Source organism: Sceloporus occidentalis, unplaced genomic scaffold, assembly GCF_023333645.1.
Source record: "Sceloporus occidentalis isolate IW3139 unplaced genomic scaffold, rSceOcc1.0.p SCAF_28, whole genome shotgun sequence".
In the NCBI taxonomy this organism is placed as follows: Eukaryota; Metazoa; Chordata; class Lepidosauria; order Squamata; family Phrynosomatidae; genus Sceloporus; species Sceloporus occidentalis.
The window spans coordinates 4,591,128-4,607,927 of NW_028317008.1; the positions used below are offsets into that span (position 1 = coordinate 4,591,128).

At 40.5% G+C, this 16,800-nt stretch overlaps 1 protein-coding gene across 1 annotated transcript in view; it reads left to right on the forward strand.

Moving 5' to 3' along the window:
- Window positions 1-230: 230 nt before the first annotated feature.
- LOC149299702 (bile acid receptor-like) overlaps window positions 231-16,800 on the forward strand; it is a 32,783-nt gene continuing 16,213 nt past the window's right edge. Inside the window, exons 1-3 of the mRNA XM_089486013.1 lie at window positions 231-249; window positions 2,901-3,269; window positions 14,607-14,747. Coding sequence (XP_089342139.1) covers window positions 231-249; window positions 2,901-3,269; window positions 14,607-14,747 — 529 coding nt within the window. The remainder of the gene's footprint in view (window positions 250-2,900; window positions 3,270-14,606; window positions 14,748-16,800) is intronic.

Sequence of the window (16,800 nt, forward strand, 5' to 3'; positions counted from 1 at the left end):
CTTGAATGCCGGTTGTTAAAAATTATACCTAGAAATAAGTATCACGCTAGAAGACATAAATCAACACATTGCTCTGTTGCTCGCAGGCTCAATAGGAAGAGTACTGGCAGTTGATACAAATATTATGAATCCTGTTTCAGGATTGTATGCATTTATGTGTTGGGATGGGGAAAATAGGTATGTGTGAATGAGGGATGGTGTGTAAGTATGGAAAAATAAGAATGTGTAACATGTTCTATGCCATCAAAAGTAAGTAGGGTTGCCATCTTTTCTGGATGGAAAAATAAACAAAAATAGTGATGTCACATTGTTAGGTGTTTACCGAACTAGTATATTATCAAACAAATTGCTACCAACTGCACATGAGGCTATGCCATGGGTCTCTTATGTATGAGGGCAAGAGAGTGTACATGTTTGTATGGGTCAGGTAGTGGATTTGGTCAGATTGACTCAATTGGAGACTTGAGCCCCATCATTCAGTGCACCTAAGAGGGCAAAATTTGGAAATACATGCACTGCACATACTTAATTTATCTGCATTCAGTTGCATCATGATTAATATTCCCCTGCTGAAGCAACACAGTCACATTTGTCACTATTACACGCTAACACATGCAGTCTTCAAATTATTGATAAACCATGTAAACTATTTACACCTAGGTCTGTTGCTATATATATCCAGGTCCCCGTAGTGCTGCAGGGGACCTGGATCCGCCTCTCTGGCAGCTGGTAGACGTCTGTGTGTAGACAACCTCCCATGGCGGCACCTCCGCCGGTGCTTCTATGGTGGAGCACCGGAAGGTTATGTCACACCGGTGCAGATACGCAGACGTCCACCGGCTGGCGCCGCTAGACACCAGGGAGTCTGGGGGTGCATTGGTAAGTCTGGGGGTGGCATTTCTAGGGGGCAGAGTGGCATATCCGGAGGGGGCAAAGTGGCATATCTGGGGGTCAGAGGGGAATATCTTATGAATTAAGGTGGACCTTAAAATGGCTATTGGTTTTCCAAATTTCTGCTTATATACCGTATTTGCTCGATTATAAGACGAGGTTTTTTTCAGAGCAAATGCTCTGAAAAATACCCCTCGTCTTATAATTGGGGTCGTCTTATAATTAGACCTCAAATAGGTCTGACTATGAGACGACTAAGATCCAGATCCCCCGCAGCTGCAGGGGACCTGGATCCTCCTGTCTCCCTCTCCCCCCACCCCACTTACCGGTACTTCTGAGTCCCCGGTGTGTAGCTGGGGCAGCGTGTAAATGTCTACGCAATTCGCGTAGACAACTTCTGCTGCAGCAGGAAGGAGGTGTGGCTAGCAGGGGGGTTGTCTGCGTCCATCGCGCAGACCTTCCCCGGCTGTCAGAGATCAGAGTTCCCCGCACCGGTGCCGGGGAACTCTGATCTCTGACAGTCGGGGAAGGTCTGCGGGACAACCCCGCTTCTAGCCACGCCTCCTTCCGGCTGCAGCTTAAGTGCGTGGGATCTACACGCTGCCCCGGCTACATGACAGGGAAGTCAGAAGCACCGGTAAGTTTGGGGGGGGCGGGGGAGTGTTAAATGGGGGACATAAGGCATTTCTGGAGGCAGAGTGCTCTGTGAAATGCCTTTTTTAACCCCCTTAATGCCACTCTGCCTCCAGAAATGCCTTTTTAACCCTCTATACGCCACTCTGCCTCCTAAATGCCTTAAATCTCCCTATATGCCACTCTTCCCCATAATATGCCTTTTAACCCTCTAAATGCCAGAGTGGCATATAGGGGTATAAAGCATTTCTGGAGGCAGAGTGGCACATAGGGGGTCAAAAGGCATATCATGGGGCACAGTGGCATATAGGGTTAAAAGGCATATCATGGGGCACAGTGGCATATAGGGTTAAAAGGCATATCATGGGGCACAGTGGCATATAGGGGGTATAAGGCATTTCTGGGGCAGATGTGCATAACTGGGGGGCAGGTTGGAAAATAGAAGGAAATAAAACCAAAATATTTTTCTCAATCATAGCTTTTATTTAAAAAAAATAGTTTAGATGAATTAACATTTACTGGTAAAACTTTTTTCCTATAGGGTCGTCTTATATTCAGGCTTTTTCTTTTTTTCCTAAATTAATATTCATATTTGGGGGGTCGTCTTATAATCAGGGTTGTCTTATAATCGAGCAAATACGGTATAACATATGCTGACCAACTGCATAATAGACACCAAAAATTTTACAATACATGTATTCCTGTTTATTAGGTAAAATACTGTTTTACCATTCTACTAATGTGCATTTTTTCTTTAAAAATATTTATTTCTTTAAAGTAGCCCTAAACTTTAAGAGTGTAGCCTATAATCGGCTATAATCTAACCAATACCGTATATATATATATATATATATATATATATATATATATATATATATATATATATATATATATATAATATATTTACGAGTACTCTGCACTGAGCTAGCAACTTTTCTTACCATGATTTCTAACTGCAAGATGAGCACTTATTGGTTCTGAGGACAATTAGTGAAGAATTACATTTCACATTTGGTACATTTATAGCTTTACAAAAGGATTCACTGTGTCTTTTCTACATGTTTCTGGAAATAATATTAATTAAACTCAGTCTAGGATCCTTGGTGTTGTTTTATAAACTGTGATAAGATGCTGTGCTCTATTGGTATCTGTATTGTAGCAAACTAGCCTGTACCACTGAAGCAATGCTGGGAAATCTATATCATTCTAGATAATGATAGGCTAATCTCATCTGTAGTTAAGGTGGAGTTGCATTTCAACAACTAATCGCTTATAGGTTGACTACTCCTGTGCTAATGCCATTAATGTATTGGTATAAAAGTTGATTATCTAAAATTGGAATAAATAACTGTTGCCCTGTATTGTATGTTTCTTAGGCCTGCATTCAGTACATTCAAGTTCACCGGATCATGATTCACAAGGCCCTTCATCCTTCTCTACACAGTACAACCACATGCAGTTCCCGACAGTGCATCAACCAATTACATCATCTCCGTACCACAATAATTCAAGCTACTACTCTCAGCATTCAGAAGACTGGTGTTCCAGTGGGATTTATGAGCTAAATAGAATACCTTCAGAGAACCTATTTGCAATAGACAGTGATATTGTGGACTTTCCAGCAGTCAAAAAGAGCAGGGTCAACCACTGTTCTGGAAGGGTGAAAGGAGATGAATTGTGTGTCGTGTGTGGCGACAAAGCATCTGGTTACCACTACAATGCACTAACCTGTGAAGGATGCAAAGGTAAGAAAAGAATGTACATTTTGGGGCGTTTTCAGGTGTGGGCTTTGTGTTATCGTCATGATACTGATACTCACACAAGCAAACATGACCACGGTACAGTCCAACCAAACTTACCTGTAATGCATTTAATACCTTAATCACTTTACTATTACATAACATTTTAAAGTGTACTTTTCATAATTGCAAATTTTAATTACAATATTGTAAGGAGATGTATTACAGAAGTTGAGTATGATTATGTGGTAGAAAGCTGTAATAGATTATTTATAAAACAAACCAAAAAAGTAATTTGTCTTGATAATGTTATATTATAATCCAGGTGGTTCTAGTGAATGGTATACCAGATCATGAATTTAATTTTGTATTATTATAATTCAGAATTGTTGCATTAGTGACAGTTTATTAGATTTTTGGTATTACCGTATTTGCTCGATTATAAGACGACCCTGATTATAAGACGACCCCCCAAAATCTGAATATTAACTTAGGAAAAAAGAAAAAGCCTGAATATAAGACGACCCTAAAGGAAAAAAGTTTTACCAGTAAATGTTAATTCATGTAAACTATTTTTTTTAATAAAAGCTATGATTGAGAAAAATATTTTTTTTGTTTTTATTTCTTGTATTTTCCAGCCTGTCCCCCAGTTACGCACATCTGCCCCCAGGCTTGCCACACCAATATGGCACTGTGGCCCATGATATGCCTTTTAACCCTCTATATGCCACTGTGCCCCATGGTATGCCTTTTGACCCCCTATATGCCACTCTGCCTCCAGAAATGCCTTATACCCCTATATCCCATTCTGGCATTTAGGGGGTTAAAATGCATATTATGGGGCAGAGTGGCATATAGGGAGGTATAAGGCATTTCAGGAGGCAGAGTGGCATTAAGGGAGTTAAAAGGCATTGTATAGAGCACTCTGCCTCCAGAAATGCCTTATACCCCTATATGCCACTCTGGCATTTAGGGGGTTAAAAGGCATATTATGGGGCAGAGTGGCATATAGGGAGGTATAAGGCATTTCAGGAGGCAGAGTGCTCTATTAAATGCCCCCTTAACGCCACTCCAGAAATGCCCTATGCCCCCATTTAACTAACACACACACACACACTCTCTCCCCCCCTCCCCTCTCTCCTCTCTCCTCTCTCCCCTCTCCCCTGTCTCCCCTCTCAGCCCTCTCTTACCGGTGCTTCCAGCCGGGGCAGCGGGTTGACGTCGCCTTCTGCTGCAGCCGGAAGGAGGTGGAGTTGGCAGCGGGGGTTTGTATGTGTCCGTCGCGTATACTTTCCCCGGCTGTCAGAGATCAGAGATCTCTGACAGTCGGGGAAGGTCTACGCGACGGACGCAGACAACCCCCGCTGCTAGCCACACCTCCTTCCGGCTGCAGCGGACGTTGTCTACGCGGATCGCGTAGACGTCAACCCGCTGCCCCGGCAATACAGCAGGAAGCACCGGTAAGTGTGTATGATGGGGGGGGGGGGGTGAGACAGGAGGATCCAGGTCCCCTGCAGCGGTGCGGGGGATCTGGATCTTAGTCTCCTAATCAGACTCTATTTGAGGTCTGATTAGAAGACGACCCCGATTAGAAGACGAGGGGTATTTTTCAGAGCATTTGCTCTGAAAAAAACCTCGTCTTATAATCGAGCAAATACGGTATATATATATATATATATACAGTATCTCACAAAAGTGAGTACACCCCTCACATTTTTGTAAATATTTTATCATATCTTTTCATGTGACAACACTGAAGAAATGGCTACAATGTAAAGTAGTGAGTATACAGCCTATATAATAGTGTACATTTTCTGTTCCCTAAAAAATAACTCAACACACAGCCATTAATGTCTAAACTTTGGCAACAAAAGTGAGTACCCTATGTGGAAGTGTCCAAATTGGCCCAACGTGTCAATATTTTGTGTGGCCATCATTATTTTCCAGCACTGCCTTAACCCTCTTGGGCATGGAGTTCACCAGAGCTTCACAGGTTGCCACCAGAGTCCTCTTCCTTTCCTCCATTACGACATCACGGAGCTGGTGGATGTTAGAGACCTTGCGCTCCCCTACCTTCCGTTCGAGGATGCCCCACAGATGCTCAATTAGCAAGGCAGTGGTCGTCTTGGAGGTGTGTTTGGGGTCGTTATGTTGGAATACTGCCCTCCGGAAAAGATATAATAAAATATTTACAAAAATGTGCACTTTTGTGAGATAGTGTATATATGCGTTTAACTACATAATATGTACTACATAATATGTACTTATCTCTTTGAAGTAAAGACTGTGACTGAAATATGATTTCAAAATAACAGCTGAATGGGCAGTTTCTTTAATAGTAGCCCCTGCTGCCGATATATGTTAATCTTAGCCCCTGCTGCCAATATATATATATATATATATATAAATAAATAAATATTAGATCCTACTGCCAATATATATTAACCCCATTCATGACAAAGCCTGTACATGTATGGGTTCACAATGCATTGTTTTTAATGAGTTTAAGGGCAACCCATTGTCCTTAAGGGGTTAATATTAGCCCCTGCTGTCAATATATATATATATATATAAATATATGCCCCTGCTGCCAATATATATATATGACTAGATTGTAAGCTCGCAAGAGCAGGGCCCTCTTCTCCTTTGTACCAGTTTGTTATTGTGTGTGATTCTAAATTGTCCTACTGACTGTGACAGCGCTGCGGAATCTGCCGGCGCTTTATAAATAAATGTAATGTATTTGTAATGTAATATATGTAAATATTAGACCCTGCTGCCAATACATTTTATATTGAAAAAAATGGACCCTACGCAAGCATTTCCATGGGCCCCGCTCCATGCTCCCTAGCATGCAATCACTGCCTTCGCTCCTGCACCGAAAAATAGGTATAGATCAAATAGACAACACACAAAACAGCACTTGCTTGTATAGATCATAAGAATAAGACATACTAACCTTATATTTGCAGGTATACATAAATAATGTATGGAAACATAGCATAGCAGTTATAGAGCAACGCATTAACACACAAATCCATCTTTGCATGTATAGATCAATTGAAATTCACATGTGAAGTCAGCACTGAAGGCATAGAATCAGACATACAAATTCTTTATTTGCAGGTATACAATAATACTATATGGAAACATAGCATTGCAGGTATAGATCAACAGAACACACAAGCCCAGCATTGCAGGTATAGATCAATTGGAACTCACATGTAAACTCAGCACTGAGGGTATAGATCAAATAAACACATGGGAACAGCATTGCAGGTATTGATCAGCTGAATAAGACATACAAACCCTGTATTTGCAGGTATACATAAATAATGTATGGACACATAGCATAACAGATATGGATCAACAGAATAACACACAAACCCACCTTTGCAGGTATAGATCAATTGGAATTTACATAAAAACTCAGCATTAAAGGTATAGATAAAATGCCCTAAATTACAGGCATAGATCACAGGTTGCACAACCAAAAACCAGCCCTGATGTCCACACAGAACCTGACCAGCACCCAGATAACACACATAGGACTTGCCATATTTATCCCGAAACAGTCCAGCATGAGTCAACTTTGTCCCCAAACAGCCCATCCTATGCCATATGTGTCCCATAAACACCCTGCTTGTGCCATCTTTGCCTTTCCACAAGTCAATTTAACATCTATGATACACACAAGCTCTTTTACAGTCACTCACTAATTCACACTTTCATTTATATAATTCATTCACACAAATCATTTACACGTATTACTTAATGCATTCTCACAAATTCTCATTCAGACAATTCATCCACACATTAATTCATAAAGGCATTTCTAGAGGCAGAGTGGCATAAAGGGGGTTAAAAGGCATTTCTAGAGGCAGAGTGGCATAAAGGGGGTTAAAAAGCATATCATGGGACACTCTGCCTTCAGAAAAGCCTTAAGCTCCCATATAACACTGCCCCCCCCCGACTTACCACTGCTTCTGGCGTCTGGTGAGGGCAGCGGGTGGAGGCCGACATTCATGAAGTTAAAGGGGCCGGTATGCACGCACTGCGCCGCTCCGCCCAATGGCCGTGCCTCAGCTCTTTGTCCCATCCCTTTTAAGACGTGGGACAAAGTGCTAAAGGTACGGCCATTGGGCAGCGCGGTGTGTGCAGACCTTTAACTTCATTAGGCGCCAGCGGCGGGAGGAGGTGACCCAGGTTCTGCTTTTAGTCCCGCTCGCAGCCGCTCATCGGTTCTTTTGAAGGTGGGTCTGCTAGCCGACTGGCCCACGGACTGACCGGCCCACCGGGAATTTTCCCAGTATCCGTGTGGGCCAGTCCGGCCCTGCACTTCACCTCATCAAAGAGCACCAAAACAGGTTGTAATGGCGGCAAAATGTGGCAAACAAGGTCACAAATCTTAACAAAATATTGGAGGATTTGCTATTCATTTTCATTTCTTTTGTTGGGGACCCTCCTCGTTATCAGAGATTCTTACGAACACAAAAATTTGTCAAATTTTGCCAAAAATAAAGCTCATACGAATCCAAATACACAAGTTTAGTATATTTTTTTCAGCCTAGTGACTTGATATGTTTATAGTAAGATTAGAATATGAAAAAGATAAGGAGGTAATTAAATGTCAAATCTCCACAGCTGTTTCCTGAAACAAAATGAGTTTCCCTAATATATTACTTTAAATTCACCTTCATTGCTCCATATGGAAACTAATATATCTGTAAAACCTGTTACAGGGTAAGATCATAGTAAATAAGATGTATTATGTTATTCATGTCAACATATACTATTTAGTAGAAAATTAATGTATTTTCTTTACACATTTGAATGTATAAACACATGCATTAGTGTGATTTTTATATACTCAGTTTAAAGATGAGAGTTGGTACCGTGTTAGCCGTAGAATTACAGGAGACAAGTGGAGTTTGAATGATACCTTTATTGGCTAACTGAGTAAATATAGATTGAAGGGACCTGAGAGGTCTTGAAAGCTTGCAATCTATATTTACTCAGTTAGCCAATAAAGGTATCATTCAAACTCCACTTGTCTCCTGTAATACTCAGTTTAGGAACTTAGGACCTAAAAAGGGACAATTAGGGTGCATGGTTGTCTGTATGATCAAAGGGACAGTTTAAGTGCAGGCCAGCAACAGTGAGGTAGACCCCCTGAACCTACAGGAGCGATTGTGCAGGCTCAGTCACATGATTAGGACCGGACCTGACCCTCCCCTGGTGCACAATTGCTTCAGCTATGACGCAACCAATTTATGGGTTAATGTTTGTGTCTTCAGTTCCCTCACACAGGGCCAGATTAACCCCTTCTTGACAATGGCTGATTTTATTTTTTGTACCCTTCGTGACAATGGCTGATTTAACATTTCTGCGCTGCTTGTGTTTAGCGATAATCCTATTCTTCCTTCCCGTTTACTGAACCCACACAAGTTATATATTTTTTTTTTCAGGACAAGAAGGGCTTTCTTTAGATGTCATTATTTTGATTTATTATTAAAAAATATTTTACTCACCTATAAAGGCTAAAGAAAAAAACTGCTAAATAGGATTCTACTGTTTGTCCTTAGTTGAGAATAACCCAATGTTTTTGTTTTTTTCCTTTTTCTGCACGTTATGGGGCAAAAAGTACAGGTAGCATTTTGCTATTTCAAAACCATTTTCTCCATATCTGCTAGTATTTTAACTCTTTCTATGCACTAATTCTACCACCAGTCTTTGTCAAACTTTGCAGTAGCCATCATTTTGTGTTTTTTTCACACACATTTTACTTCATGTATGAATTAACCGGTCCTGTCACACAACACCCCAATATGCGTTCAGCAGCATCTTGTGAGTACGGTATTACCCAACATGCATGGGTTTGTTGGGTTGTTTGGGGGCTGAAAGCCACCTTTGGGATGTGTACATTTTTCAAATTGGAAAATAGTCATGTGATCATTCTTCTCCATGGGTTAATTGGGACATTGTTGAATCCGGCCAATTCAATTTATCCCATCAAATCATTAATTTTTTTTTTTAGTAGACACCCCATGGACATTTAACATGCCAGTATCTTAACTCTTTCCATGTGAGAAAATAAAGCGCTAATTTTAGGACTTGCTCATAATTTTTTATATATATATATATATTTGGCCTTTTATTAAAACATTTTTTGGAACTGGAAGACATCAGTGGGAAAATAATTTTTCATGTTACCTTTTTTTTTTTAAGCTTTTTATTTTTTACATTTATTTTACTAATTACATTGTAATTAGAAAGCTGGGCACCATTGACTTGCATGGTTGAATGCGGTACCTGTTCTCAGGAGGGTCTGGAGAGGACGCGCCATCTTGCGAATGGCAAGATCACTCGCAGCGACGGTCACAGCGCATCCTGGGGTGGGTGTTCAGTGGAGTTTAGGAGGTGATCAAACTCTTTTAAAACGGGTGTCCGTCGCCATACAGTGTATGGCGGATGTGGACCTTGGTGTTTGGGTGCAGAAAGCGAACGTAGATCGCTCTCTGCACCCGTTTGAAGTCATGATGATACTGGCACGTCAATTGTCATTAACCGTTTGTTTTCACGTGACGTGCCCGGACCGTCAATTGTCATCAAGGACTTAACAGAGCAATCGTTCCAGGGACCTAGTGTTCTTATGGGTCCATATCTCTCATCAGTCCTAAGAAGCGGCAATCCGATCAGGTCCTGTGATGTATGGTAATCATCCTCCCTCACTGACACTGCAGCTGGGAAATTACCTTACTTTTTGGCACGCAGTGTCAGTGAGTGAGGGTATCTAAACAACCATCCTGCAAGTGAGCTGGGTTTAAGATTAGGGGTAAAATATTGTTTAGCCACCTTTAGCAAATATATAACATTTTTACCACTATGAAATGATGGATAATCAGGGTAACAGCCTATTATCACTAATAATTGTATTGCACATGCGCAGGCTACACATCTAACACACTTGCAATGATCGCTAAAGGAGTCAATAAATATAAAGCAAAATAGCCTTGTGAGTTGCAATTAAGCATAAGCTATAATATATTATATACTGTGCCTGTAGTATTTAATTGCTATGTATCAGCAGACTGCATATTGTAACAGCTGTTGCAACAGTTGTTACGTTGTGTGAAGTCTGCTGTCTTGCTATAAAATTATGGAAAAAATACATTTTACTGCAAAGATTGCCAGTGTTAAAGTGCCCATAGTAAAATAATTTTGGGATGTCAAAAAATATAAAAATCTGTTCAGCAGTGTTGCTTTTTCTGGCCGCTGTTGGGACCCAACTTTTTCTTTTTTAATCTTGTTTGCAAACAGTGATGGACATCATTCATATTTAAGCCTTGTGACTACCAAAATAGATGAAAATGCCAAGCGTAAGAGGTGTTTCGCTATGTATAGCCGTGAAAACGGGGCTTTTTTTGTTAACTTTCCCACTTTTTTAAAGATCATTTTAAATGATGGTGTGTTTTTACATTCTCCTGTAATAAATATGAACTCGGTGATCTTGGGACATATTGCTATTTGGACTCATGATATCCCATGGACTTATTTATAAAATAACTAGTGTTTGGTATTCCAAATATCACCACACAAACTTATGGCTTTGTTTTAACTTTGGGATTCAAGTTATTGAGTATCACTTGCTTTCCTATTTTGTGATTTAGACAGTGTTTCATATTACCATGGTCACATACTTTCAGTAAGCAATGTCCTATCATTTTTATCTACTCTGGATTGTGCATCTTATCACATAGAGGTGCCAAAGTCCATGGGATATCATGAGTCTAAATAGCAATATGTCCCAAGATCACGGAGTTCATATTCATTCTGCTGCCTTACTACAATCCTTAAATTAGTCTAATTTCAAGTCAAAGGTAAATTGTCCTTTCCTGGATTCTCCATTTCCTACAAAATGCTTGTGACATTTACTCTATAATGGAATCCTTCCTGGTGCAACAAAGTTCACATGCATTAACCGGACAAACGCAAAGGAATCCAATCAACATTTCATTTAGCATGTCAAAAAAGTAACATGATAAAAAGTAAAAGTCCTGTATAAAAAATATTTTTACATGCTGAATTTGAGTGGCATTTCTTACTCACAACCCATACTGATCAATTTCTTTATGTCACAGCTAATTAGGTCCTTGATACGCTACCAAAGTCCTTTCTTATTGACTTATATTAACCAGATGCCCTCCAGGATGATTTCCACGAAGACATTTTACAATAAAATACTTAGTCTGTTTTTCTATTTGGTCTTTAGTCAAAATTTTATTGAGCAGAAAATTATGTAAAATATGTAAAGAAACAAAACTTGTGTAACTTTAAATCTTTTTTTGTTAGCTCATTAAAAGGTCATCATAAGACTTTCTCTTGAGCTAATATAGCTATATCCACTTTTCTTAGTAGATCAGGCTGATAACAGAGATGGAATACATATACAACCACGTACATGTATAACCCTATGTTGTATTACAGCTACTTTGCACCTACCTTTTGTTAAATACATTTTTGGTTTTGCTTTGGTGCTGTTTCTTCTCCTTTTATTATATCCTAAAACAATATAATAGGTACTTTGCCCTCTTGTTAGCAGGACCATTCCCCAAGTTATTTCTTGAATCTGTGCTGTTCAGTACCATGGAAAATGTAGCTTTTACTGGCAATATACAATATGGCCATAAAAAATAGCTGAATTTCTGTGCAATGCATTTTTGTTATTACTCAACCTTGCATGTGCGTTACATTTTATTTGTTGTTTGTACATTGTTTTTGCTGTTGTATACCATCCTCCTGGCCCTGCTAATATCTTTTTAGATCGCTTCGTTTCAAGGCCTTCTCACTTCCAGGAGTCCTTCTTTCTTAGATCATGTCGCCATGTCAGGGCTGGGTTGGGAGCGTAAAGACAGAATGTACAGTCAGCCAGAGGCAGGTAGTCTGTAACACCAGAAAGCAAAGTCCTGATGCAGTTCAGAGGGTCAGGGCAGGCAGCACAGATTTACAAGCCAAGGTCGTGGGACAGGAAACAGACAGGATTATGCAGGGAGCAAGCCAAAGGCAGAAAGCCTCAAATAAGGTCAAGTAAGGTTAGCAAACTGTAGCAAGGAACACAAGGGGAATGGTGATTGTGCAAAGACAGATACCACAGCTTGGCAAATTCTAGTGTAGAATAAAATGAGTGCTTCGTTTATATAGGCCTGAGGATCCTCCTACTCATGGGCCACTTCCCTCAGAGAAGGTCTAACAGATCCACCCCTTCTCCGCTTCACCCAGGATCCCCACCAATGAGGGCACCCCATTGGGCTGCAGCACATGTCCCCCACCAGTTGCAGCACAGTCACACCTCTAAGTGCGGCATGCATGCTCCTCCATGCCTAGAATGTGGCCTACTCCACAGTCCCATTGTGAAAGGAAGTGGGCCTGGAGGGAGCAGCCCCAGATAAGAGACCTGTGAGGGTAAGACGCAGTCTAGGAGTGGTCCTCTGGGCCTGACACATTAACTGCCTTACTTAAATGATCCGACAGTTGGCATTGTACTTGGTGATGTGAGGCTTACATGCAGCTGCTTTTTGTGCTGATATTAATGCTAATGGAAGTTTGGAACTCTTCAGCCAGGAATCAGCAAATGGTTAGTGATTTTTATGCACCATATGCCTCAGCACTCATACACCCCACTCTGTGACTTTGTGTGGTCCAGTTGCTAAGTTGCTGCTGTTCCTAAATTGTCCCACTTTACCATAATACCACTTACAGTTGAAACTTCACGAACTGCCTTATTGCAAAGGTGGCATCCTATCACAGTACCGCTCTTGAATTTATGGAGCTCTTCAGAACAACCAATTTTTTCCACAAATGTTTGTAAATGCAGACTGCATGGCTAGTGCTTGATTCTATACACCCGTGGCAACGAGTCTAATTGAAACACCTGAATTCAATAATTAAGAGGTGTGTCCCAATAGTTTTGTCCATATAATGCTTATCCTGAGCATTAAGATGGGCTATCACTGGAAGCTAAATGAAGCACCACAACCTCCTGCATAATGCATTGGTGAAACTGACTTGCTTTGTCCTGGGCTTTTTGAGTTTCAAAATTGTATACATGGTGGATTTAATTAGTCAGATATATACTTAAAGTTGATTAGTACAATATTTCTAGCCTTTTGTTACTTACCCACTCAAACACGGAAGGCCCCCAAGCAGGCCTCATGTGGCCGGTCCATCCGCTGCACCGATGAGGATAGCCCCCAGCCAGTTCTATGTAGCAGGTCCCTCCACCGACGGATCCTCATCAGGCGCCCTCCCTCTACAGTGGCCTGCTGCAGCCTTGCAAACAGCCTTGTGACGCACAAGATGCCCACAATTGAGAAACATGCTCCTGTGTTTGGCTTGCCTTGACCCTGATCCTAAATTATGGCTTGTTACTCAACCATTCTGAATTCCAGCTTCCTGACCTTGGATTTATACACAGCTTCCCTGGTCACAGACTCCTGGCTTAAGACATGTTTGATCTACCAGTGTGTGCACCCTTGGACTTGGAGTTAGTCATCCCATAAAATCCCACATCTGCTCAAACCCAAAAGGCTCAATCTGAGGGGGAACGAGTTGGAGGGGGAAGAACTATTCTAAGGCTAATGGGCTTTCTCCTGTGAGGGGAAACACCATCATACCCTCCACTTGCTATTCCTTTGCTATGCTGTGTGTGACACATTTGTGTAATTAATATTGGAAGTTCAAGCTTTATGGTATTTTTTAAGACAGAAACCTGTTTTCATCACACTGTTTACTTGTATTGCTCAATCACCGAATCAGGAAATTGCTCCTTTGCTTTATATGGATTTACTAAGTGTTTGATGTGCTTTATGTACACAAGATATTAAAACTGATAGTGGGTTTGAGTTCTACTAGGTTAAATATTCATGGGTTAAAAAGGACAAAGTTCATGTTCTGAACCCTCTGGAAGAGTATGACATGGTTGAACATTTTTACACTGGCTAATTTGTAGTCTTAGTCTCACTGAGGGCCAAAATAAAGTTTTCCTTTTGAAATGCATAATAGTTAAAGATGCTGTTCCACCTACTCTACGGAGTTCAACACTTTTATAGCTAAAGTAGTGGGTATGTTCATCACTAAAATGACTTATGAAAAATACCAGCTTTTTTCTCTCCCCCTTTCCAACCATCATTATTGGTAGAGTTGGATGTATAAACCCTATTTTGAAATGAATATTTTTTTTCCAGGAACACTTTAGTATGGCATATCCCTATTATATGGGCAACACAAATGACAATCCAGCATCTATAAAGGTTGTGTTTTAAATCTACTTATTACAATCTGCAGGGTTCTTCAGAAGAAGTATTACTAAGAATGCGGTTTACAAATGTAAGAATGGAGGTAACTGTGAGATGGACATGTACATGAGAAGAAAGTGCCAAGAATGCCGTCTACGCAAATGCAAACAGATGGGAATGCTGGCAGAATGTAAGCAAATCTGATAGCATGAAGTAATTTATAAATATCTGTTGCTTGTCTATAAATGTGATTCAAGGTTCTAAGTGTGTTATGCTTCCAAATTATCAGCTATATGATAAAATGACCACTACCAAAACCTACTCCTCCTGATCATATCCTACAAACGATATAACACAATTATACAGATGATTATCAAATGTATATTTAAAAATAAACTGCACAGCGTTTCACTTTGCCTTTAATTGGACCTTTAGCCAGTGGCATATTTAGGCAGCTCACTGGCTCGTGGTCACTGTCATCTACACTGGGTGCTGGGATATAACTTCATATTCTGGCTCTCTGCCTTTTAAGGGTGTCCGGTGCTGGGTAAGGTTGCCCTAGAGGCTGTGCTGGCTTGACACAAGCCTCTGTAGTATAATTTTAACAATGTAAATGGCTCAGCGGCACACTGAGTAACCTATTGGCCCAAGGGTGATCTGTCTTCTGTAATGAGTAGCAGTTGCACCCTGGATATGCTGCAGCAGGCCTAGCATTCCAGGAATATACCATTGCCTTTAGTGAGAGACAACACTACGCTCTGGAGGGGGAAAAGGCGCTAGGGACAAACAGGAGTTGGGAAGAAAAAAAGTGATTCATCAAACCATCTCTTAACAATTTCTAAAAGTGAGCTAGGCAACAAAACACATACTTTCCATCTACACCACACTTTTATTTTAAACACTGGGTGTTTATTTTTTTTCGGAAAAAATGTGATTGATACAGTGTGTTTGTGGAGACCTAGGGGATGCGTCTGGCATATGAGGTGAGGGAGTTGGTTCACTTATATCATGTGCCAGAAGTGAGTCTTCTTCAGGGAAGAGAAGGAGAAAGGGTCCAGTTGTAGGGGCCATTAAAGGGAAAATGAATTATCACAGTGGAAGTCTGAAAAATTACAAAAACTACAAAGAAAATAAAAAAGGCTATATGTATAAAGACAACTGCTAATGACACAATATGAGTAAATTCTACTAATCAGGCACCTGATATGAAAAAGGTTTACCACCCTAATACACCTATAAAATGAATATGAGAAATATATAGTTATGCATTGTGATAACTAATGAAATATATCAGGTAAACAACAAGGGGAATAATCAGTGTCAAATATGAATTACCGTATATATATATATATATATATATATATATATATAGTTGTGAATATGATAAATAATTTGTAAAATCAGCAACAAAAAAATAATGTAATATCTCTGCATGTCAACAAACATATGTGTGAGAGTGTCTAAGTAGTCCAACATAGCCAAATGTTAATTTAGTTAATTGTTAAATATCAATTGTAACAGGTTTTTGGATAGGCCCACCAATATCTCTGTGGTCCCTTACCCCAGTTACCTCTTAACGCTCTGCAGGCCAATCCTGAGCCTTTGCTACCTGGGAGTGGAGGTACATAACTGTGTCAGTGCCTCCACCCAACGGAGCATCCAGGGTATGGATGTGGGGTCCCGTGGGGAACATAGGCGAGTGATTAATAAAACTGACACAGGGCTAACTTAAAATTAAGTTTGTATTGCACAGCAAAACACTATGCATACATGTAACAGAACAAATGAAATCATTAGAATGAAATATTCAGAATATGCAATACACAATATGAGGTTCACCCACAACAATCACTGCGACCCACCCTAATCTTTGCCCTAGTGGCCACTGGGTACCTTTAGTTGGTGCACATAACATAGTTGGGGCCCATAAGTATCTTACTTTACAGTTTAGCTTGAATTATATGGAGACTTACAGTATGTCAGTAAAACTGGAGATCAAAGTCTTTGATTTGTGTGACTAAGTTCAGGGTGCCCTGTTGTGGAAACAGGAGGAGAGGTTTTAGGCTTACCACTCCACAGTCTGCAGTCAGGTCAGTTCAGCTTTAAATCTCTTCACTGTTCACTGCAAACTCTGTGCCAAACAGCTCTGTATCTTGGACTGTCTGCTGGAAGATTCTGTCAGGATGCTGCAGCGCTCTTCTGCAGGCCTCTGTTCCTAGGCCTCTCTCACTCAGCAAAGGTCC